Source organism: Equus caballus, chromosome 9 (assembly GCF_041296265.1).
Source record: "Equus caballus isolate H_3958 breed thoroughbred chromosome 9, TB-T2T, whole genome shotgun sequence".
Taxonomy (NCBI): domain Eukaryota; kingdom Metazoa; phylum Chordata; class Mammalia; order Perissodactyla; family Equidae; genus Equus; species Equus caballus.
Window position 1 is genome coordinate 78,698,112 of NC_091692.1, and position 24,667 is coordinate 78,722,778.

At 41.5% G+C, this 24,667-nt stretch overlaps 1 protein-coding gene across 4 annotated transcripts in view; it reads right to left on the reverse strand.

Moving 5' to 3' along the window:
• The window catches only part of SNTB1 (syntrophin beta 1), a 228,302-nt gene that overhangs the window by 67,261 nt on the left and 136,374 nt on the right, over positions 1–24,667 (reverse strand). For 3 of the 4 annotated variants that reach the window (XM_005613396.4, XM_023648905.2, XM_070221779.1), the window contains one exon: positions 21,171–21,378. In XM_005613396.4, coding sequence (XP_005613453.4) covers positions 21,171–21,378 — 208 coding nt within the window. Of the gene's footprint in view, positions 1–18,255; positions 18,523–21,170; positions 21,379–24,667 lie in introns of those variants that run through there. The other variant, XM_023648908.2, reaches the window with a different exon arrangement.

A 24,667-nucleotide genomic window follows, 5' to 3' on the forward strand; every position in this document is an offset into this window, starting at 1 on the left:
CACATGTGATAAAAATGTACCATGAGAACAAATTAACAGACACATCGTATAGGGTTATTAGAACACTAAGAACTTATATTATGGGCTGAGTTGTGTCTCCCTTCACCCCCAAATCTATATGTTGAAGTCCTAACCCCCAGTATCTAAGAATGTGACTATATTTGGAGACAAGGTCTTTAAAGTCAAATGAGGTCACAAGGGTGGGTTTTTATCCAATATGACTGTTATTCTTCTAAGAACAGGAGAGTAGGAGACAGACAGAAACGGAGGGAAGAACATGGGGAGACATCGGGAGAAGACAGCCGTCCACAAGCCAGGCAGAGAGGCCGCGGAAGAATCTGACACTACCAGCACCTTGAACGTGAACTTTCAGCCTCCACAACTGTGAGAAAATAAATTTCTGTTCTCTAAGCCACTGAGTCTGTGGAACTTTGTTATGGTACCCCTAAACCAATACGACTGGCTATAATACAATAAAAGGACAGACACTGTAACAGAAGTCTGTTTAAAATACCAGAAACCATAAACACAGAATAGGACACTGAAAAATAGAAAAGGACTTTTGGTAAAAAAAAAAAAAATACTGGAGAAGTACTTTGTGAAGAAGGAAACAGTTCTGAAGGGAGGAGTGGGATATAGAAAGCAATGGTGAACAAAGACATCAGTTCACTCGTGCAAATCTAAGCAAGTATCTATTGTTGGATAAAAAGCTGACTAATTTTGAGAGTGTAAAATGAGATGGTAAATAAGACATTGAACAAAATAACATGCAAGAGAGCAAGTCTATAGGATAATGTGCATGTGATAATATGTCTTCATTTAGGAAGCTAAAGCTTCCTATTTGGGGGAGATGGGTTAGAAATATTAATTTTGTTCTCATAAATATATATTAAAAATTAGTGGTTAACTACTAAAAGAACAGAAAAGACTATATAATTTCCAAAATAAGTATAAAGGAAAATTTTTAAAAAGAAAAGAACACAATAAAAATAATAAATCCAGGGGCTGGCCCAGTGGTGCAGTGGTGAAGTTCACGCACACTGCTCCGGCAGCCCAGAGTTCACAGGTTCGGATCCCGGGGGCGGATCTAGCACTGCTCATCGAGCCACACTGTGGCAGCATCTCACACAAAATAGAGGAAGACTGGCACCGATGTTAGCTCAGAGCCAATCTTCCTCACAAAAAATAAATAAATAATAAATCCAGTAGCAGGCAAGGAAGAAAAAATAAAAAAGAAACAGAGAAAGCAAAGATCCTAACATAGGAGAGATCTGTGTAGAATTACCTGCTTCCCTCTCATGTAGCTCATGTTTCGTGTTCCTGACACTGAGGGAAATCGTGGGGCAGGTCACACGTACAGCTCCACAATGGAGCATTTCTCTCACGAGTGACCTATGTGGGTGATCAAATGGTCTACCTACCAGTAAGAGACTTGCCTCCAGGCATCAGAGGCTGGAGCAGGACATCTTATGCCATCAGAAGAGACTGCTGTTAAGGTGAAAAGTTTCAACCCAAGCTGCCTCCCATTATCACGGGAACATCTCTGGGAGAACCACCAGCGCTGCAGAGCCGCCCTTGCAAAACCCATAATCCCATTCAAAAGCGAATGGAAGATAGTTTTTACAATGAGCACATATCAATTTTAAAAAAGAAAAATAATTTTTTAAAAATCACCAAAACGAGTAAAAAACAAACCATGCCAATCCTCTCTTTTATTCTTCCTCCTTTTCTGCTTGATAGGAAGAGAGATGTGTCCCACTTTATCTGATATTACACATCTATGCATACATATTCCAGCAACCCTGGGCCATTGTTCTGCCTGATGTTTAGGAAATACTTGAAAAATTCGCCCGATACGGTCTGGAATCATAACACAGACCTGCTGCCCCATGTGAAAATGTGCAATCCCTAAGGGTCCCAGAGGTCAGACTTACTAGATTGATATTTTCCACACAAATCTTTCCTTTCTGGATCCTCCATGAGGCTGGCCAATGTTCTGAGCCCACTGAATCTCAGACGTATCTAGTTAATCACAGGAAGACTGACAGAGTAATTTCATCTAATAGGATTGTGTTTTGCTTTGCACGTTTTCTCGGTTGATCATTATTTGATTTTGAAACTTCTCACTTTGTTGTTTCCTTCATTAATCAGCTTATAAACTACATAAGGACAGGGACTATGTTCTACATTTGTAGCCCACTAATGCCCTTGAGCAGGGCTGACCCTACAGCAGGCAATTAACCTAAATTTGCTGAGTTTTCTTGATGATGCTAAACAGAGCACTTATGAAATTAATGCTGGTTGTTATTAGTCTTCTCCATCACTAAGCTTGGACTTAATTAGACCTTTGTTCGTGGTCACTTTTAGCCACCTGTTGGCCAGGTATCAAAGAGTGGGGAAAAGACAGAGGCAGCAAAATCAAAAGTTATCAAATAGCGATCAGAAGCTGTAGAGGAAAAAAAAGGCCAAGTAAGTAACTGGAACTATTATTTAAAATTATTTTTGAATATTTGCAGAGTTGTTTTCTTTCTTATGCTCCCTGTGACAGTCTAAAGAAACGTAAATCAGAGAAAGAATAATTACCCCTGGGGCCAGCCCGGTGGCACAGTGGTTAAGTTCGCATCTTCCGATTCTCTACATTTTTACCTAGCACCATCCTCTTTCCAGGCAATTCTGATGGCATTCCATATAACACTCTTGAGAAAACACTACACTACCGCTGCTTGCTCACCGGCTGTTCCATCAGTGATGGTGAACGAACGAATATAATGTTTATTGACATTTATACAAAATAAGTACATGACATTCTTCGTGTCTGTCTTGACAAGGGTAAAGGTGGAAAAAGACCATGGTGACATTGATTTAGGAACCACTCTGTTAAACAAACGCAAATGGGTTTCTTCATGTCATGACTTCTCAGAATCTTTAATATAGTATTTTTTTCAAAGTCATTTGATCATGGATTCCATTCCTTCTTCTTTTTCTCTTATATAACCCCATTTAAACTGTAGTGACAGAGTTTGGAAAGCAGTGTCTCGGAAAATAAATTAATAACCATCACTTACATTTGTATAGGGCTCTCCAGTTTACAAAGGGCTTTCACATGCATTATTATTACCATTTCCAGGGGTAGGTGCAGGAGCTCAGAGAGACTATCAGTGTTTGCCCCAGAAGAAAGAGCTCTCACGTAAGAGCAGAGTAAAGATGAGAACTGGGTCTTTTGGGCTCGGTGTCCACTGTTTATCCATGGTATCACAGCACATAGTCTTCTTGCCCATACAACCTTAGTGCTTAGGGGAAGCAATGCAATAGAGTGCAAAGCCATGTATCCTGTCTTTGCCTCAGTTTCCCCATCTGTAAAATGAGGCAGATGGAACAAATTTAACAGAAGCACCTCATCCAGAGTCAAATAACTATCTTTAGTCGCAAGACTGAGTTTACAACCAATTTTCTGAACTCCTTAAGGAGTTCAACCAGTCTGCCTTGATCTAGGAGCCAGGAACAGTGCTAGGCACTCTAAGTGCAATAAATAATTAGGCAAATTCCTTCTCCGGCAAATTACATCTCCCAGAATGGGCTGGTAGAAATTTTGCACGCAACAGCCTTTCGAAAAATTGCTTCCAAGCCCAGATCAGCATACCCTTCTGTACCCTGGCTCTGGCCTCTGCCATCTCCTGAAAAAAACAAACCAAAAAACCCCAGACAACACAGCACTGCTTTGAAATGTCACCAATGTCCTTGTGGTCAGTGCCACACGGCCATGCCTGAAGGTCTTAAATCTACTGTTACTCAACAGCAGGGCTGGAAGTCGGCTTCCCTTTGGCAATAAAAGCTATTACCTGACTCTTTAAATATTTCAACTTGCCTCCTTATTTCACAGTTCATAAAGCACCTCTCTGATGTGGCGGGATTTTTTTTTTATTTAAGAGGAGCTATAAGACAGCATGGTCTTTCCACCTCTTGATTGCTTATTACTTCCCGCAAGCTACGAAACGGTAATTCTGAGACACAGCTTTTCTAATTGCTCATGTCTGTTAAGATGCCAAAGAACTGGGCATCTTGCTGCCCTCCTCCCAACTCCACCTCATCGTGTGTCTGGCATTAGCACTGTGAGAGCCCGGGTAAATATGTACACCGTGCAACTCACTAGCTGCACATTAGTATCAGAGCCAAGAATCAACGTGATGGATCCAACAATATGCTGGAGCTTGGGTCAGGGCCTCAGCTGAGGACCCGTCAAATGCAGAGGTCAGCAGCTTGGCGTCAGCTCTACAGCACACACTGAGCACATCGTGCTCCAAGTAGCCACTGGGGAAGACGACAAATATGGGGCCTCATTAAAAATGCAGGGGAGGAAACATCCCTTTGCAGGACCCACGGGGCTGCATGGTTATCGATTTGCCTTTCTGCTCACATGAAGAATTTATTGGGCTTATCACCAAAATAAGAGAAAACTGAACATTGAAGCGGCATTATCATATTTCCAGGAATCAAATACCACACATCTGGGATCCAAAGGAGCCGCCCCAAGGCCAAGACTGAAAGTTTGAAAGCATGTCTCTTTAAACCCAAATGTTATTTTTATCATCCAAATAACTAAGCTGATTTAAATCTAATGCAGATAAAATGATTACAGCCTATGTTTCTCCTTATTTCCTTCCTTCCTTCTCTCCTTTTGGTTTTCTTCCTTCCTTTCCACCAATTTCCTCCTTAGCTGGATGTAGTAAGAAATACTCTTTAAAAATTGACTGTTCTTCCCAGAGGGGGGCCTCTCAAATCATCCCCTGGAATGCATCATTTGGCACACAACTACCGCTCACACACCGCCTGTCACCTTTTCTTGAAGGACAACAAACCCTAGGAGGAGTGGAAAAATTATATTAGGAAAGAAAGGCTTCCTCAGATCTCAGGTCTGTTGTGTTTCAAAGTAATTATTTAATAGGACATTTGAGGTAGGACTGTCATGCTATTACCAACAGTGTGCCATTTCTTTAAAGGTGGAACAATGAGGTAGAGACTACCAGCAGTTGGTGACTTTACAGATGACTACCTGACCCAACACTGGTGTTTAAAATTAGCTTGATTTTTGTAGGCCTGGTTTGAAAAAGAAAAAAAAACTCTATGTTTAAAATTACAGAGCATGCAGTGCTCACATTTTCATAAAACCACTTAAAAATGAAAGGTCAAACTAATCACTCCAACACTAGAATCAGCTTTCTTGTCAGCACAATTCAAAGAGTAGCTTTTATTCTCAATGATCACACCTTTTTTGGCAGAATCCCAATAAGCACTTTGCACCATGACAACCATGAGGCATGCACAACATGGCGGACAGTGCTTGCGTTCTTTCTGAAAGGGAATGTGACTCCTGCAGAGCTGGGGGCCCACCCGTCTAAACTGGGCACAGAGCCTTGGGCACAGGCAGGTACACACTCATCCAAAGGACAGACTCCACTTTGCTCTGGTCATTGAATGGCACAGAATCAGTTCTCAGGAGTGTTAGAGGAAATGAATACGAAAGCACGCTATAAAGCACTAAGTCAATATTTAATTGTTGTTATGCTCTGAATATTTGCATTCCCCGAAAATTCATAGTTGAAAACCTAACACCCAAGGTGATGGTAGTAGGAGGTGGGGCCTTTGGGAGGTGATTAGGTCCTGAGGACAGAACCTACCTGAATGGCATTAGTGCTCTTATAAAAGAGATCACACAGGGATCCCTCGCCCCTTCCACCATGTTAGGACACAAGGAGAAGGCTGCAATCCAGAAGAAAGCCCACACCTGACCATGCCAGCACCCTGATCTTGGACTTCCAGCCTCTAGAACCGTGAAAAATACATCTGTTGTTTATAAGCTACCCAATCAATGGCATTTTGTTATAGCAGCCCAAATAGATCAAGACAATTGTTTATTATAACTTGTGTAGTTCCTAGAATTGGGGCACCAAGGAAGAAGAGTTTTGTGGGAGAGACACTGGAATGTTCACTTCTAAATCTATTTTGGTACAATATGTAAAGTCCTGGACGATATTTCATAAAAAGCAATATTTTATGGTTCTCTGACTTTTTAAAAGAAAGATAGTTCCGAGCTTACAGATTTCTATGTACTAGGTGAAGATGGCATTAATATGTAAGACTCACTAGAACTGCTAGCAAAGGAGAACAGAGCACCTGGCCCAGCGGTGGGCACTCAAAAAATGCTGTTGAAATATTGTCCTTAAGAATTTACAGCACTCAACTTCCTCACGCATTTCGGATGTGGCGCCCCTGGTGGTCAGCCCTGGTTGGTACAACAGCATGCCCAACCACATTCCCTGGCCAAAACTCACCTCCAGGTCCTAGCTCTGTGAGGAGGCTGGAGCGTTTGTCTAAAGGGGTGGAGGGTGCTGAGGTGAGCCAAGCAGGATGAGAATGAAAACTAGAGAGAGAGAGAACACATTTGGACCAAGGGGGATGCCCACGTGACTCTAAAGTGGATTTTCATCCATTGCTAGAAAATTGTCTTTGAAGGCAATTCCAAAGAAGAATTCTAAAAATGCAATATAGTAGTATATGAGTGAAGACACAACTGCCTGAGGGTATTGCTAAGAAAGGCAGTACCACCTGAATATGTATATTCAGTGCTCCGGTCACCCAAGATTAATGGCTACGCTTAAACGAGGCCATGCATTTTTCACCTTTAACTCTTTACACGTGTTATTCCTGCTACCTGGAAGTCTTTCTCTACCTGATCTTTAAGATTCAGCTTCGTACCTTTCTTACCCTCCTAGGTCAAGTTAGCTGATTCCTTCCTATGAGCCCCCAAGAGATTTAATACAGAAATTATTGTATGCATGGTTCTGTATTTGAAATTTTTAGTTTTCATGTCTGTCTTTCCCAGTTGTTAGTGAGTTCCTTGAGAATATCTTTGTATCTCCAACCCACTGCCTCACCCATTATAAACAATTATCTAAATCAATTCCCTTAGTCCTGGACATTCACACTATTCATTCCCTTCATAGCACTATCACTATCTGAATTGTTTGTTTTCTTATGTATTACCCATCTCCTCTGCTGAAATGTAAGCTCCAATGTAGCAAGGAACTTGTCTGCCTTGTTCAGCATTATAGTTCCAGTTCTTAAACCGGCATATTGTACGTATCAATAGTTATTTATTGAGTGAATGACTTATAGGTGCTGAATAACATTTATCAAATGGATGAGCAAATAACTAATCATAAATTTGTTTTTAAAAATCACTTGATTATTTATAGTCAAACAGATGTTCAACCCCTAAAAGATGATGGAGAAATAAAAATCAGATTCATGTGACCGTTCTATTCTGGACTTAAGGCTGTTGGATTCTGGATCAAATTGCCTTTCAACCCAGTTATTATTCAAGCTAAAGCCTTAAAGATTGAAATGGAGGAAAAACAATGTGGCCAAGAGTCAAATGGTAGAAAACCAAGTGCCAAGAGAATTTGGCTCCTACAGTTCTAATGTCTACTTTCTCAGAATAATCTACAGGTGCAGGGTGAAGCTACTTTTTTTTTTTTTTCGGTGAGGAAGATTAGCCCTGAGCTAACATCTGTTGCCATTCTTCCTCTTTTTGCTTGAGGAAGATTGTCCCTGAGCTAACATCTGTGGCAATCTTCCTCTACTTTGTATGTGGAATGCCACCACAGCACGGCTTGACGAGTGGTGTCTAGGTCCATGCCCAGGATCCAAAGCTGTGGACTCAGGGCTGCCAAAGCAGAGTGTGCAAACTTAACCACTATGCCACCGGGCCGGCCCCAGGGTGAAGCTTCCAGAAACCTGAATGACTAGCAATAATTTTTAAGGTCCTTGTTTGCTCCAAGGAAGTTTAAGTACAAAATGGAGAAAACAACAAAATACAAATTGATGGACTAGTTTCTACAAAAGTCATCAAGAACCCTAAACTTCCTATAAATACGTGTTCCTTCAACTTCTGATCTCTTCCAATGAAAAGAAAAACAAGAATATGAGTACATTATTTTATACCTTTGCTTGAAATTAATCTTAATCCCTGTAGTTAAAATTGCTTTAATCAAGTTTATGTAAACTTTAGAAAGGTATTTTATAATTTATAGTTGATTAAATATGGAAGCACTTCTACAAGCTTGATAATAGAGTCTTAGTTAAAATTGTACCCATGAATATGAACTTCACATTCTGTTTACAGAGAAAGTGAAACTGATTTACATAACAGCTTTTCCAGCCATCACATAATATACTCCTTTATTTAAGGACTTTCTCTGTGAAATTAAGCAATGGGCCAAATATGACCCATTCAAATCTTTCTGATTTTTGAAGACCAGCTCAAGTCTGATTTTTCCCCTTTCGTCTTTCCCTGGAAATCCCAATTCACACTGTTCTTTCTCCCTCCCTAATCTGGCAGCACTATTGTTGGGTATACATTTTGATTCAGTTTTTACTCTACCCCATACAGTATATCTTTGGCCTTCATGGATCTATTGTTGTTGTTACTGTGTGTGACCCTGAATGCCAATGACTTGTAGTCATTTGTAATTTTGCTAAGGGGCAGTTGTGTGTGTGGGCTGACACAGTCCCAGAGGAAGCTAGCTGGCTCCCTCCACAGACACGTCAGCCTGCCTCTGCTGTTCAACTCTCGCTTGAAGCCATTACAGACACACACACCACACATGCACACTCCACTCAGTTTCTTCTTGGAAAATGACCTCAAAAGCCAAATGACAGTATTGATGACCGAAGCTCTATGAGAGTGATAGTTCTTTGCCAGAAAATAAAAGTTAGGGATAAATTAAAGAATAGAATATTGATTTGGTAGCTCTGAGCCACACAGTATGTCAATATTTTGGTGAAAGGACCAGTGCAAATCCTTTTTACTCCATTTATTAGAAGAAAATATATACATATATTTTAGTAGCATTCACAAATTTGAGGATTTCAAAAGATCTCTACACAAATTCCACTTCAAAAATATTCCTTACATGGGATTGATACTTCTCCAATTAGATGTGCAAGCTAGAGAGCTGATTGTTTTCATATGCTGTATTAATTTATTAGATGCTATGTGCCAGGCATTAGACATAAAATTTTTCTTTTAAACCATACAAATTCTCTTTTGAGGTAGGTGTTAACATCTCTTTTTTTTACAGACAGAAAAACTGAGACTCAAAGACTTTAAAAAACGTGCCTATGGTCACCCAACCAGTAACAAACTGGAGATTAAAACCCAGGGAGGCCAAAGTCGACTCCTTGTTCTAGATTCTTCTGTAACGCAACCCCCACCACCCGTCCCTGCCTCCTACATAATTCATTCGGTTGGTTCGTATTGGATTTATTTGACTCCACCCTTATTTCTAGGTTTCCCAAATTCTTCTTAGCGAAAATGTTTCATGCTTGAATTCAACAGCTAAGATACATGCAATTAAATTGTGCAGTGTGTTCACGCACACACATACACACACACACACGGGATATTTTTGTGTTTGAGTGTTAACACTATTGATTTCAGGTTTTCTTAATTCCGCTGAAGTTTTTGTGAAACACAGACATGCCCACACGCTCCATCTTCAGTGATCCGCCAACATTTTTTTCCAATGCCTCTGACAAGAATCCAATTGGGTTGATTTGCATTTCTCCCTCTTTCACACAAGTTAGTGGAGGTGCTAATGAGCAGAAAGCAGCCCTGCAGGTTGACAGCTGACTAGGGAAAAGGAGGTGTAGTAGAGTCTAGGAAACCAGCAACTGAGAAGAATCAGACAGATTAGAGGTCACACGAGATTTAGTCCATCTGTATGCAGAGCAGAGAACCACAGAACAAAGAGTGAGGAATGGGGAGGTGGGGATGCAGGAGAGGGAGGTGGAGAGGTAGATGAACTCTACAGCCACGTGTTTTGTGAGCCACAATAAAGTTGTTTGATAAGCAAGTGCAATAATAAGCATCGCTAATGCTATTTTAGAAGTCTTTCAGGACAGGAGGAAGTGGCGATTCTACTTAGGGCAAGAGAGGCCTTGGCCAACGGGTCACTGTGGCCAGAAACCAGCTCTCATCTCATCTTCTTCCTCCTCCTATGCTTCCCAAAGTTCCACTCTTTCATTCTCTTTCTCATTTTCCCAGAGATCTCTTCCACTCTTTGACTCTTCCTGTCTAGAAGGTACTCCCAATCTCTATCCCAACCTCGGATCTCACCCAAGTTCCGGACCAGGAGTTCCCCACTCTCCCCAGTTGCAAAACAGCAGTGAAAGGATCCTATATTAGTATAATTCTGAATTGTTCCTACAATGTTTTACATGGATGCTGAGGTTCATCAGGGAGAGTGAATTATGCCCTGGACTGAAAGTCAGAGAGATGTGAATTTTAGTCTCACACCTAAGGCAAACCAGCCACATGATTATCGTCAAGTAACGTAAAACTGCTCATTCATACTCTATTATTTATTCTGCCCCTCCTATCTCTAAAGATATGTAAGAACCAATGTTTTCAGAGCCCATGGAAAAACTAAGGCGTGTATCTGAGTGGTGATACTTACTGGGGGCAACAGGGCATCCAGCAACTTGAGTCTAGAGTCCTCACTTCTAATCTAGTGCTCTTTTCATTAAGAAGAATGATAAATTCAGAGAAAATAAAGACCAGCTGCTTGAAGACCATCACACCCGCATCTCATTCAAAATCAAGAAGCTTGACATTTTCAAGTAAGGAAATCCCTAAGTTATACTGAGTTTATGGTCTGAGAGTTCTCCTGTGCAAGGATGATGGTTTAGAACACAGAAAAGAGGGTCAGGTTCCTGCGTTACCCCTTTCCTCCCCCAACGAAGCCATTTTGAACATATAATGTTAGAATGTACTTTATTCCCAGAGAAGATAGGTTACAGTGTCTACTGGCAACAGGGAATGGGTGTTCCAGCTAGTACCCCTGGTTCACTGACTCATTCATTTGACAAACAGAGATTGACCACCCATTACTTCGCAGACACTGTCTAGGCACTAGAGTAACAGACCTAAATAGAAATCACCTCTTTCCTCTATGAGGTTACAACCTGTGGGGCAAAAACAGATCAAGGAATATTTTAGGGCCTCTCCCTGAATCATTATGAAAGGGAATTGAGTGGGGGCAACTCTGAGAGTCCTGCTTGACCTCTAAGGCCCCATAAAGACCCTCACTTTCATCTTGACACAGGCCATATGGCGATATGGATGTTATTAAATCAGATTCTAGAACTCTAGATACATCTCTATTTCCACCCCTAATTCTAAATAAAATCCATATAAAGAACTTCAAACTTACTCACTTTGATTCAACTTAGAAAACTTGAAAATACCAATGTGAAGGAGGTTCCGGATGGAAAATGAAGTGTGTTAATTTGCATCGCATTTGGAATATTGCAGCATAGTCTTATTAGAAATAATAAAAAGCCCAAGCCAAAAATCTAAGGATGCAAAGAGACTCTGAAAATGACATTTGGGAATTTCAAAGTATTAAAAAATAATTATTCCATGGTGTGAGGGAGGAAGGAGTGAGTAAATGCCAGGGTGAGTTACTGGAATTTGAATAGAGTTGTAAATAAAAGTAAACCTCTAGGTGGTGGCTAGAACCTTCTGCATTTCACAGAACTGGCTACTCTCTTCTCTCTCTGCCACTTAAAGGTCCTGTGGACATCTGCTGGATTCTTTTCTCCCATGTGAACACACCAGTGGTTATGGCAGATATTGTTGGTCCTCTGCCAAAATTCCCTTTACTAGGTTGGACTGCCCACTCAACCCTCACGTGATGTGAATAATGACTGCTCGCGGTTTAACCCTTCTCCTTCTCTAGAGAATTGCCCTTGGCTGACAGGAGTGGCCTCTCTATACCTCTAAAGTAGCCCACAGCCAGCGGCTGACTTCTATGAAGGTAGAAAATCCCAACTCCCTCAGGTTAAGGTTGGAGAGCTCTGTGCAGCCACTCGTGCTCCAGAACTCCCTGTGGGATTATGCTGAGACTAGATTTTAGCTGATACCACATCTTCGCTTAGCTTCCTCCCCTGCCTATGCAGCTTCACTCACTTGCTTACAGGTTTCTCCCAAGAGTTCTCACTCAGTAAATCACTCCCCAAGAATCTCCATCTCAGACGCAGCATCTAAAGAACTCTAAGACGCTGATCATGTGCTGCCTTGACATCTTTGAGCCACACGGGCTCCTGCTCTCATCTGATATGCCCACCACCCAGTGGGAAAGGTTTCCCACTCAGCTAGCTCCCTGTACTCCACCTAGTCCTCAACCTAAGAGTCTTACTTCCCTGACAGCCTGCAAAATTATTCCAACAAGCCAATCACATCCTCTCATGGGAACCAGGAAGCACCTCACCCTCTTGTTACTACAAAACTTGCCTCCCACAGCCCCTCCTGTTTCACTGTGCTCCCTAGTGCAACCCTTAGGTGGTCCTGCATGGTGTGTGGTGTCCTTCCCAGGTGCTGAATATACGTGACTAATGAACTGCTGCCAATCTCATCGGTCCAATGTTGGGTGTCACGGGTTCAGCAACCCCGCATATTTAGGGTAGGGATCCCTCCCCCACCAATAGAGTGAATAGGTAGTGATCAGAATAATCAAATAATGGAAATCAATAGGAAAATCATTTTTTCTTTACTAAGGCAAGAGAGTTTTCTGGAAGAGACCTATTTCATAAAGGAGGGAGATCTGTAATAAGAAGATAAAACAAAGTTTAGCAGAGTCTGCTAGCCATACAACCAGGCACAGGGAGCTTTCTATCTCAAGTCCTATGGTTCTCTCCAAAGAGATCGGATCAGGTCCATATGAATTTATGGGAATCAGGCTATAAGAACAAAATGTACCTGCCACCATCTCTCTGACTGGGGCAGCTCCGACGGCTCCACCTTGGTGAAAATGATTCACATTCCTAAACTGCACAGTGAAATCAGGCAGAAAAGTGGGCATATTTTTGCATTTTCATTCTGGCTGCCTCTGCCACACACACACCCACCCATGCGATCTTTAGATCTCTGATGTTTATTTGAGAGAATAGAAGATGAGGGCAATCTGAATTACCTTCACACTGGCACATTTACTCTAAACATTTGTAGTAAAAGACCAAAAGGAAGAGAATCAAGCTGTTGCCAGGTTCTCCTCAGTCCTGCTCCATCTCGAAGGTGACTCACTTAGGAACTTGATGACTGCCTTTTAAAGCAACACAACAGGCCTATTAGCACTTAATTGCATTAACAGTCTGTGTTTCCTAGCATAACAAACAGTCTTGATTCAGGGATGATGCAAGTCAGGGGTAGCCTGGACAGTAGCTCTATTTCCATTTATCAGATGGGAGTTCCCTCAGGTCAGAGACTATTTTCTCCTTGGAAGAAGTGGTGGGAAATTCCTACTTAGGTGATTTTTAGGCAGATGGCAGAGCTGATATATTTAGAGGCTCCAGAAATATCACCCCACTAATTACACTGTCAAGATCTTGATTACCAGCAGCCTGTTTTACTCAGGCCAGGGCTATTTTACATTTACATTTGAGATTCTTCTCATATGGCTGGGCAAAGTAGCTAGAGGATAAAATTACTGTGTTGGTTACATTCACCTGGAATTTGTGGAAATGAATACATTGCTATTGTTCGAACTGAAAATTAATGATGGTCTAGTGAATCATGTGAGAATATAAGAAAAAGATATGTTGATAGATAAATGGTGATGGATAGAGACAGAGAGATAGAGACAAAGAGATAGATAAGAAACAGACAGAGATAGATCGAGACAGACACAGAGACAGAGATAGGTGACAGAAACAGAGAGACACAGAGACAGATAGAGACAGAGAGACAGATGGAGACAGAGAGACACAGAGAGAGACAGACAAGCAGACAGAGAGAGACAGACAGAGAGGGACAGACAGAGAGCGAGCTAGACAGAGAGCGAGCCAGATAGAGAGTGAGCCAGATGGGGACAGAGATAGACAGGGACAGGGACAGACAGATAGAGAGACAGATAGAGACAGACAGACAGAGACAAAGAGACAGAGACAGACACAGTCAGAGAGATAGAGACAGCTGGATGGATGAGTAGCTGGAGAGATACCTAGAGAGATACTAGACAGAAAGATGGATAAGGACGAATACATAAAGATGTATAAGGGTGGATAGACAGAGATGGATAAGAATGGATAGATAGAGATGGATAAGGATGGATAGATAGAGATGGATAAGGATGGATAGAGATGGATAAGGATGGATAGATAGAGATGGATAAGGATGGATAGATAGAGATGGATAAGGATGGATAGATAGAGATGGATAAGGATGGATAGATAGAGATGGATAAGGATGGATAGATAGAGATGGAGAGAGAGAGAGACAGCTCTGCGTTTGCACAGTAGTGCTGGACAATAAAAATGATTGTGAAACCATACTAAGTGATCTCAATAATCAGTTGGAAAAATTAGCACTGTTCTACGAACTTTCAAAATTTTTATTAAAACATTAAAAGTTGTCTTATTGTCAGTTATAAATGCATAGGGAAATGAAAACAATAGTAAAACTAATATTACTTAGTAATTTGGAAAGTTGTCACACTCCTTTCCAAGTCTGGATCAGCTAGCAACATTTTATACTTTGAACTTTCAATGATGTGAAATATCTCTGAGTTCCTTTAATATGAAGCTTTTTCCCTGGCATCACTTCTGGGGCATCTTCATCCTTTCTTCACAACTACTCTCTTATTTTACGTTTATAAATTTACCTTCACTGAGTTCTCCGGCCTGCATATCACGAGTCGCTTTAACAGCATCAGCATCAATGCTCCCATGGTCAGCCTACGTCTTCTATAATTCCACGTGTGTTTGATTTGAATTTCACTTCCAGAATTATTATTTTTTGTTGTACTGCATTTTCATCTTTTTTGGACAATTCCCTCTGTCTATTATCCATTCTTGTAAAATGTCATATGGATTTATCACGAGGAGACAAGGAGAAACACAGCTACTCACTTTGGTGTCTGCGTGTGAACTAACACACACGCAGTGACCAACCATCGAAACAGACTGTTAAAGAAGTGATGTGACTGGTCACCGTCATGATGCATGTCAGCTACTTACACAGTGATTTGTGGAATGAAAAGCTAGGAGCAAAGTTTGTACTTGATACAACTACTCACAGTTAACATACCATGGTAACTGAAATTTGAACCGTGTTGTTGAGAGACTGGGGTTATTTGATTAAACCATGATAAGTGAAATTCAGAGATACTGGAAAAATGCAAAGCAAGGCCAACTGTGTGTGCGTGTGTGTGTGTGTGTGTGTGTGTGTGTGTATTCCAGTCTTCCTTTAACCTATCCTATCAAAGGCAGTTCCAGTCTTTGTAGAACCTGTTCTTCGGGCTTCTGTAGTATAAAACAGGAAGGAAGAGAGGGGAGGAGGACTATTGTGTGGAATATAAAGGGAGGGATCTAGCCGGAGAGGTTGAATTGACTAACATAGTCAAGAATGGACAGGAAGAACAGAGAGGAGAGGATCTCTTCTCCTCGGTTTTCTTCTTTTAATGCCATAGGAGGAATGAAAGTAGCTGAAGATTAGGATGGATGTGGACAGAAAAAGAAAGATTTGAGTAAGTGTTGCTCTGTCCTGGTATGTGAATTCCCTCTGCTGTGGACTGAATGTTTGTCCCCCTACTCACCCCAGTTCATGTGTTGAAGCCCTAATGTGATGGTATTTGGAGGTAGGGCCTTTGGGAAGTAATTAGGTCATGAGGGTGGAGCCCCCATAATGAGATTAGTGTCCTCATAAGAAGAAGAGAGCTAGGCCTTTCTCTCTCTCTGCCATATGAGGATACACTGAGAAGACGGCTCACCAGAACTCGACCACACTGGCACCCTGATCTCAGACTTCCAGCCTCCAGAGCTATAAGAAATAAATTTCTGTTGTTTATAAGCCACCCAGTCTATGGTATTTTGTTATAGCCACCTGAACCGACCAAGACACCCCCTATTTTCAGAAATGCAAATAAAGCATTTGAGTTATTTTGATATGTCTTTTTAGCTCAGAAACAGTGCTCTTGGCATATGATACTGCTCTAACACTGGATTCTGGGGGGTCCCACTCATATGGACACATGTTCCCTGGGTCCCTTTATTAGCTCAGTTTAGCGGAAAGTTCTGGGCTTTGGAGTTAGAAAGAGGTGCTCAAACTCTGGCTCTGCCACTTACTGGAGGAGTGATCTTAGAAAATCTGTTACCTTCTCCAAGCTTGCCTCACAGGATGGGGCTTACTTAAAGCACATTGCCTGAGACACACTAGACACACGATAAATACTAATTACCAACTTCCTTTTCACCAATAACACGCTGGGGAGGCACAGCTACACCAACGCTCCCATTTGAAAGAATCTGAAGTGGAAACAAGGAAAGCTGAGAACTGAACTTGCATCACAGAGCTCCCAACTGGTTTTTTGTGTTGTGTTGTGTTGTTTTAGTGTTTTTAACATGATAAGAAACAGTTTGCAAGCTGAGATAACAAGGTAAAGGAAAGGTAACACCCGATGAACTGAACAGAAAACAGAATTCAACACTTCTGCCCTGTTCCTGTTTAGTATTGTTTTTCTAAGTAGCAAGAGAGAATTTAGTTTGTTTTTCTCTGGTCTGAAATTGGACCATCGAAAACACCTCAGTGATAACTGTAAAAAGATTAACTAAAGAACAATGATGGAAAAAATGGGTTTGGGGCATGATGTATTTTAGAATTCAGGGTAAGGATTAGCATTTATGGGCCCTTTTGAGACAGACTGGGGCTTGCAAGGAGTTAAAGCTTTTGAGACTAGTATGATCATGGGAAAGACTTTACATTGGGTGCCTGGCCATCCACAGGTGAGGGTGCTCACTGGGGAAAGCAGCACAGGACCTGTCACCGTGGTGTAGTTCACAGGACCAAGAAGTCAAGGAGATGATGAAAATGGCCCAAGGCCAAAGGCTATTGGCCCAGCACTGACCTTCACACTGTAGAGTCCAGAGAATGGCTACTAGAGTTCAAGGACAGAATAAAATTGATTGCAGTGGAAGAGATGCAGTGGATTCTTTTAAAAATTAAATAAAAGAACTAGGGATATCATAGCATTGTCCCACCCTCTAATTATTCTTGCATCTTGATTTAGAGTGTGACATTAGATAAAATACCTCCATTCTCTGAGTCCCAGCTTCCTGACCTGTTGAAGGAAAAAGTTGAATCTAGATCACTGTCTTAGTTCAGGCTCTATAACAGAATACCATAGACTGGGTGCCTTAAAAAACAAACATTTATTTCTCACTATTCTGGAGGCTGGAAGACCAGGATCACGATGTCGACATGGGGTTCTGGTGAGGGCTCTCTTCCTGGCTAGTTGATGGCTGCCTTCTTGCTGTCTCCTCACGTGGTGGAGACAGAGAGAGCTCTGGTCTCTTCAGCCCCTATAAGGGCACCAATCCCATGATGGGCGATCCACCCTCATGAACTCATCTAAACCTAATGACCCCCAAAAGGCCTCACCTCCAAATACCATTACATTAGAGTTTAGGGCTTCAACACATGGATTTTGGGGGACACAAACATTCAGTCCATAGCAATGACCTCTATGTTCCCTTCTCTCTGATTTTGTATCTGGAGCTTCCTTACTGCCCACCAAATCAAATTCAAACCATCTGTCTAGCTTTCAAGATCTTCTGTAGAAGATCTGGTGCCATCCAAGGTACCAGATTTGCTCGTCACCTTCCTCCAGGATGAACCTTCACCTCCCTTTAGACTAGTCTCTGGTGATGCCTCTCTACAAGCTATATTAATCCATTACTTCCACTTTTTTTCTCATGTTCATTCTCCTTTCTTGGAGTGCACTGAACTCTCTCCATTCACTCAAGAATTAGCCATTTTGTGGGAGCCATTCTTCTAGTTCCATCTAGACCATCTCACAGGAAAGAATAATATTAATGTAAAGTTTTCCTCCTGTGTGGCGTAGAGGAGGTTTTGGGATTTTCACTGAGCAGGATTTTAAAAAGGAAGTCGTTATTGTTGTTTCATATTGTTTTAGTTCATGTAAATGTCAGTTCTAAAAATTTGAAATTAAAGATAATATGTATAAACCTTGTCCCAGAGCTACTGTTATTAATCCACAAAATCAAAGATTAACAGTATGGGAAAAGACAAAGGCTATCAATTTAAGGTAAATTACAGCTGAATATATATAGGATCACACTTTATATCTTTACAAATACCAAGCGAATTTGCTGATATTTGTGATGATATAAGAAAGCCACAGTATTAAGGATTTGCTATTCATTGTAACATTTTGCTAAAAACCATTCATATATCTTCACACTAGGATTTGATATTAAATATTTATTCAAAAAAATTCCAGTTTGGATTTGTTTCCTTGGACTTGATCTGTGGTAATCTTTTGAGAAGTTCTGAAGATGAAAGTCATAGAAGACATTCTTGCTTCTGATAATTGTCCGTGATAAGTCATTATTGCTCTTATGGATACAATGCATAATACAATTTAAAGAAGCATCTATAAAGATGATCTGAAATGACATGAAAAGAACAATAATATTCTAAAAACAGGAAGAGCTTTTTAGGTGCCTTTATTACTGCTCCCTGGGAATGCCTAATAATGTGTCTATGATAATTTGAGATAAGCAAAAGCCATAAGCAGACAATTTATAAGTGAGAAAATGGAAGTTTTGGGAAAAATTTCAATATCTCTAATAATGACACAATACCATTTTTCAGCTATCCAAATGATAATGGTTTAAAATGTAGTTTGTGTTAAAAGAGATGAGAGAAGAGAACCTTCGAGAGGTGAGACCATCTCAGTTACTTGGAAGGTGGAGAGATGTGTGTGCTGGATGGCCTCCCTCTGCCCCTCCAGATCCAGGCTCTACCCTTTTCCACCCCCCTCTGTGCCCTGGGAGGCTGACCTTAACAGAGTGCATCAATGGGACTCCCCTGCCTCTAGCTTCCAGTCAGCCTCAGCCAATGAGAGATAATAGCAGGAGACAGGCCGGCAGGGGTTGTGTTTCTCTCCCGAAGACCACAGCTCTTACTGCGTGGCCCTTTTCTACAGCTACAAGTCTTGCTAGTTCCAGGTAACTGCTCCTGTCCCTTGCCATTTCAGTTTAAGGGATGGTAGTAGCCATGCAATGTTGTCAGCTCTGGAGTGCTTCTCCATCTCTAACTGGTTTCCCTGACCTTGGCCACAGCTTATAAATTATTGCTACATTAAATCCTTTCCAATCATCCCTTCTGAGTTTGCCATCTGTCTCCTGCCAGGACTTTGAAATACACACTACATCTCTAAGTCCACTCTGAACCCTAACCAAGTGAGGATATCTTTCATTCCAATGAATTCTTCCCTTTTTCCTTCTACAGCAAGTGTCTGTTACTTTTGCTTCCTAGAATCCATTCAGTCTTCCATTAGAAGCCTTCCATTCAATTTCCCATTAGAGAACCACTTCTCTTTATCTCTCAGGGCACATGGCTTAGATAAGGCTGATTTCAGCCCAAACCCAGGGCTGAATATATGATCTAAGTCAGTCCAACTAGGCTAAGCAAAGAGTCCTCTATTCACTGAGACAGAAGTTGCAAGGAAAACCACAAGCCTGGAACCATCAGGCCAAGAAAGAGAGGACTTGCCTGAGTGTAAACCAACAAAGTAGGTAGGGCACAAAGAGATAGAGATGCAAGCCTAATATCATTATTTGAATCCCCGGATCACACCATGCCTGAAGCTTACCCTTAGACATTGTAGTTATCAGAAGTAGACACCCCTTTGTGCTCAAGCTGAGTTGAGCTTTCTGTCACTTACAACAGACAGATCCCTGACTAATAGGCCTTCTCCTAATAAAAATACATATATTTGGAGAGTTAAAACCTAGAGAGTGTTAGAGACTGTGACTTCTAAAATGATATCATCCATATTTGCAATATTGTTTTCATCTAGAACCCTAACACATAAGGTCACGAGAGGCTACCTGTGGTTTCTGTTGATTATGATCTTGGTAACCACCTGCATTGTCCCTTTAGTCCTTTGAAATCTGTGACAGATGGGACAACACCAAACCAAACAACCCATTTCGTGTTGAACTTGGTGGCTGAGACCCACGCATGAACTGGCACAGACAAAGAACAATGGTGGAAAAGAGCCGAATGCTGTGTTCAAGTGTTATTTTCAAGTGCCATTTGAATGGGCCTTCTCAGGTGACATGGTTCACTGGCAGGAAAGCTGTTATGTGACAATCACTATTCCCATTTACCGCCTATTACAATGTGAGTCACTGGGAGGTCAGACTGTCCCAAAAGTCCAGTGTTCCTGAGCACTCAAGGTCAAGTTCAAGGGACAGCGGGCAGGTGTAAGGACAATGGCTAAGGCACAATCCTTTGAAATGAAGGGAAGAGTTAACTCCCAGGAGAGCACTGCAAAGTGAGTTTTACTGTCGTCAACATATCACGTAACTCGGAAAAGAAATCAGAGTGACAGTGTTAACAGGACCCCAGGTCCTTTCCACAGCAGCTGTCTTCCCTGGGGAAAGAGAGGAAGTTTTACTCATCTTTATATAGCCCTCCTTCTCCTGCCTCAGCCTAGCACAAAATAGGAGCTCTGAAATGATGACCTTCAGGGCCTCCTGGGTTAAGAATACAGATAAGATAGAATATATGAAAAGTGTCAGCACATAGCAGTTGCTGAAGAAATCCTTGCTGTTATTATTACTGCTATCACTTGTAAATGTATCTGTGTTATTAACAAACAGATTCACCAAAAAGTCATACAAACTCTTTCTTCAGCAACAGTTTTAACTTCCTTACCTCCCAAAGCAACAGCTCTGTGGTGAGTTCATTTTCCCTGCCCTGCAAATGTAGACGTGACAATCAAACTATTCACCGAGTCAGCCACTCATTCATGCATTCAACAAACATTTGTGAGCACCTGCATTTTGCCACATCTTTGACTATATGTGAGGGAATCAAGGCTGATTAAGACACAGCCTGTGTATAATGCAAAGGCCAAGCTGTTGGAAATGGACAAGAGATCCAACTAGCTCAAGATCCAATGAGATCCAACTCAGACAAGAGAGAATCAGCCTATGGAATGGGAGAACTGGCTTCTGTGGTTGCAAGTAGCACTGGGGAAACCCTGGGGAAGCGACTATTACTGGGGGGACCTCCTCCTTACCTTTTCTGCAAGCCAGCCAAGATGCCTGACCTCTTGGCTCCCAGCAATGCCTGTTTTCCCAAGCTGCTCTCTGACCTCAGCAATCACTCGGGGCAGCAGGTCACTAACGTTGGAATGGATGGCACTAAACCAGGCCTGGGCGGTGGCTGAGTCCTTGCTCCTGAGGATCACCGTGTGCTTAGCATCTGGGGAGTGGATTTCAAGCTGCCTAGAGAAGCAAAGAGAGAAGGGTTAGAATGTTCCCTGGCAGACAGGATTTGTCAAGTCCTTGGCCACTAAGGTGAATAAATTCTTTACGTCTCAATCCACAGAGGATTTTAATAATATACTCACGTCCTTGCTGCTACTGGCGGGTGGGAGGTTGAAATATCTCGCCACATGTTTCATCCTACTGCTCAGCGTTAATTGTGAATATTTTAGAATCAAAGGTGGCCAAACTTTGCACTCTTTAGGAATCTTGTCTGTGGCACATTTACCTACCACTTAATCCTTAGACACGTGTAATGAGGGAGTGAATTGGCCAAGGAAGAGGTAACAGTGGGGAGAGAGATGTACCAAGCGTGTTATAGTTAAAGTCAAACACCAAAGCTTACACCAGAACTCCAAGTGGATCACTTAAGATACAGAGTTTGAGATCTGCATACAGTAATTGTGGTAAAGGGAGGAAATTCTGGATAGATACTTTTTCTTTTTAAGTTATTTTGAACTACTTGTAGATTAACACGGCATTGTAAAAATAGTACAGAGAGGTCTGGTATACCCACCCCCAGTTTCCCCTGTGCTTCTATCTTACGTAATTTTAGTACACTATCAAAACCAGGACACCAACTTTGGTACAATGTAAGTGTATAGTTCTATGCCATTTTAGCACATGTAGGTTTGTGTAACGACCACTGCAATGAAAGAACAGAACTATTCCATCACCACAAAGCTCTCCCTCCAGCTCCCATTAGAGTCACAGTGCTCTGTGCCCACTACACCCCAAATTCCTGGCCACCATTCACCCCTTCGCCACGTCTGTCATTTCTAGACAGACAGTTTTTATTGCAGAGAGAAAAAAACATATTTTCTTTATTCACTCATATCTACATGCAAATAAATACCATTTATTCATTCATGTTTGCATCAGAAAGATATAGGGATTGGGAAATTTGAAACTGAATAAGATGATCCGTTTATTAATTTCCTTTCATCCCTTAATAATTATGCTACCATTCATTGAATATTTCCTACTTATATATGTATTTTTCCTAACGTCCCTATGACTGATATTATTAATCCCATTTAACAGAAGAAAAACACTGAAGTTTGGAGGGAGAGAGAAAGAAGTAATTTACCCAAGGCCACACAGTTGCTGATACTGGGATTCAATCCCATGTTGGTTTGGTTCAGAAGCCCATGAATTTAGATAAGTATTACAATGGCTCTCTCATAGACTGGCGACATCCAACAGGGGAGCAGCCATTGTCTCCTCCAGCTGTCTGAAGTTCCATCGTCATCACCAGCAAAGATGCCTAATAGTGTCCCACTTAGCTCCTGAGGTTCAAAATAACAATTTCGCAGATCACCTGAAAATCGGAAGTCCCAATGCAACCTGGCCTCATTTATATTTGAAAACAACCTTTTAGAGTGAAGAAACCTTTTTAGCGACAGACTTAAATGGTAGAAAAGGAATGATTTAGAAAGTGGAAGGTCTCTAGGAGAGTTTTGTAATAATTAGCATTTTTTGCAAGAAATTTGCAAAACAAGGCTGCTCACTAAGCCACCAAAGGTTTTCTGTGATGAAACAGAGAATTCTTTAAATGACACTTGTCCTCAGCCAAAAGAAAAAAAATCATATGCCTTTTAGGCCCCTTTCAAAGAAATGGGCAGTAAATCTAAGGAGAGTTTTTCTTCCCTCCCAAAGTTCTCACTTCAATAAAGGTGCATATGGGAACACAAACTAGGAGTCTCCAAAAGCATTAATAATGGCTTATCTTGCTTTTCAAATTATTCTATTAATTTCTATTACTCTAGGAATTTAAAACATGCAAATATTTCTTTTACAATATTTTCTTTTGAAGATCTGGATTTGTTTTCAAAGAAATGACAGCTTGGGAGGCAGTCACTCCCCAGGAATCTCACACACACACACACACACACACATGATGCCAGCAAAGAAGAAAGACTATTTTCTTTGTTGGGTTGCCAGCATACCCCCAAAGGAAAGCCAACTTGTAAACACAGATACAGGCTAGTGAAGAGGAGGCTCGTTTCCTCCAGGTTTTGACACCACTTATCATGATTATTAATTTTTAAGTAAGCTTTTTAAGTATAACATATAGACAGAAAAGTGCCCAAATTGTAGTGTAGCGCTCAAAGGCATTTTCGCAAAGAGAACCCATTCATGTAACCACCACTCAGATCAAGAAACAGAATATTGGAAACATTTCATGCTCCCTTTCCAGTTCCTACCCCCCAAAATAACCACTATTAGGATCTCTATCACCATGGATTACTTTTGTCTCAGGCAAAACGGACACAGTTTTGTTTGTTCTCATTGGTTGTCGCTGTTGCCTGCAGTATTGGGAAGACCTTGGATTATTTGTGAGGCAAGTTTGAACACCAGGTCCTATGCTTTTTAGTGGCACCTCTCAAAGTGCGGCCACAGACCAGCAGGAGCAGCAGCCCCAGCAACACCTGGGAACCTATTAGAAATGCAAACTCTCAGTTCCCACCCTGGACCCCCTGAATGAGGAATTCTGGGGGTGGGGCCCCACAGTCACTCTCCAGGTAAATCTGATGCCATCCAAGTTTGAGAAAGGCTGCTTTATGGGTTCAAAAGAAAAAGCCCTGAGTGTGGTTGGTTGCCAGGGGTCCCAACGGCGGCGGTCGACATGCTGGAAGGTGAACTGACCTCCCCCTCAATTAGTCTCAGAGAAAGAAGACGGAGGACCCAGGATAGAGAGGCCTGTGGCTTTTCGTGGGCAAAAAAAGCAGCAGAAGTTCTCAATCAGAAGTCTTCTTCAGAAACCCTTGAATAGTTTTTTTTATTTTTAAATCATTTAATTAAATACAGATGTTTGGACCCCACCCCAGACCTACTGAATAAGAATTTCCAGAGGTTGAGGCCTGGGTATATGCTTTAAATGTCCCAAAAATTATATCGATTAAGGATCATGGCAGGCCTCTACATTCACTGTCCCCTCACCCCAACACGAATGATTAACATCTTGTCTGTACCAGATCAGCCAATTTTGGAGCTACAGCCTAGACAGAAAGAATGGTCTTCTCCCTCCTTACCCACATCTATAAATTCTTTATAGGCTGCTGGTTCACAGCCCTCAAAACTCCCCCTCTACTTTGGAAACAAGCTCTTTCCAGAAGCTTGCTTTATCCACAGACTCTCTGTGGTGGTTTTAAGAAATGTCCCAAATTCTTTGATTTTCTTCCTTTCAAGAAGTGAAGCCTAATTCTCTTCCTTCCCCAAAGGGGAAGACGGAAGAGGGGTACAAACT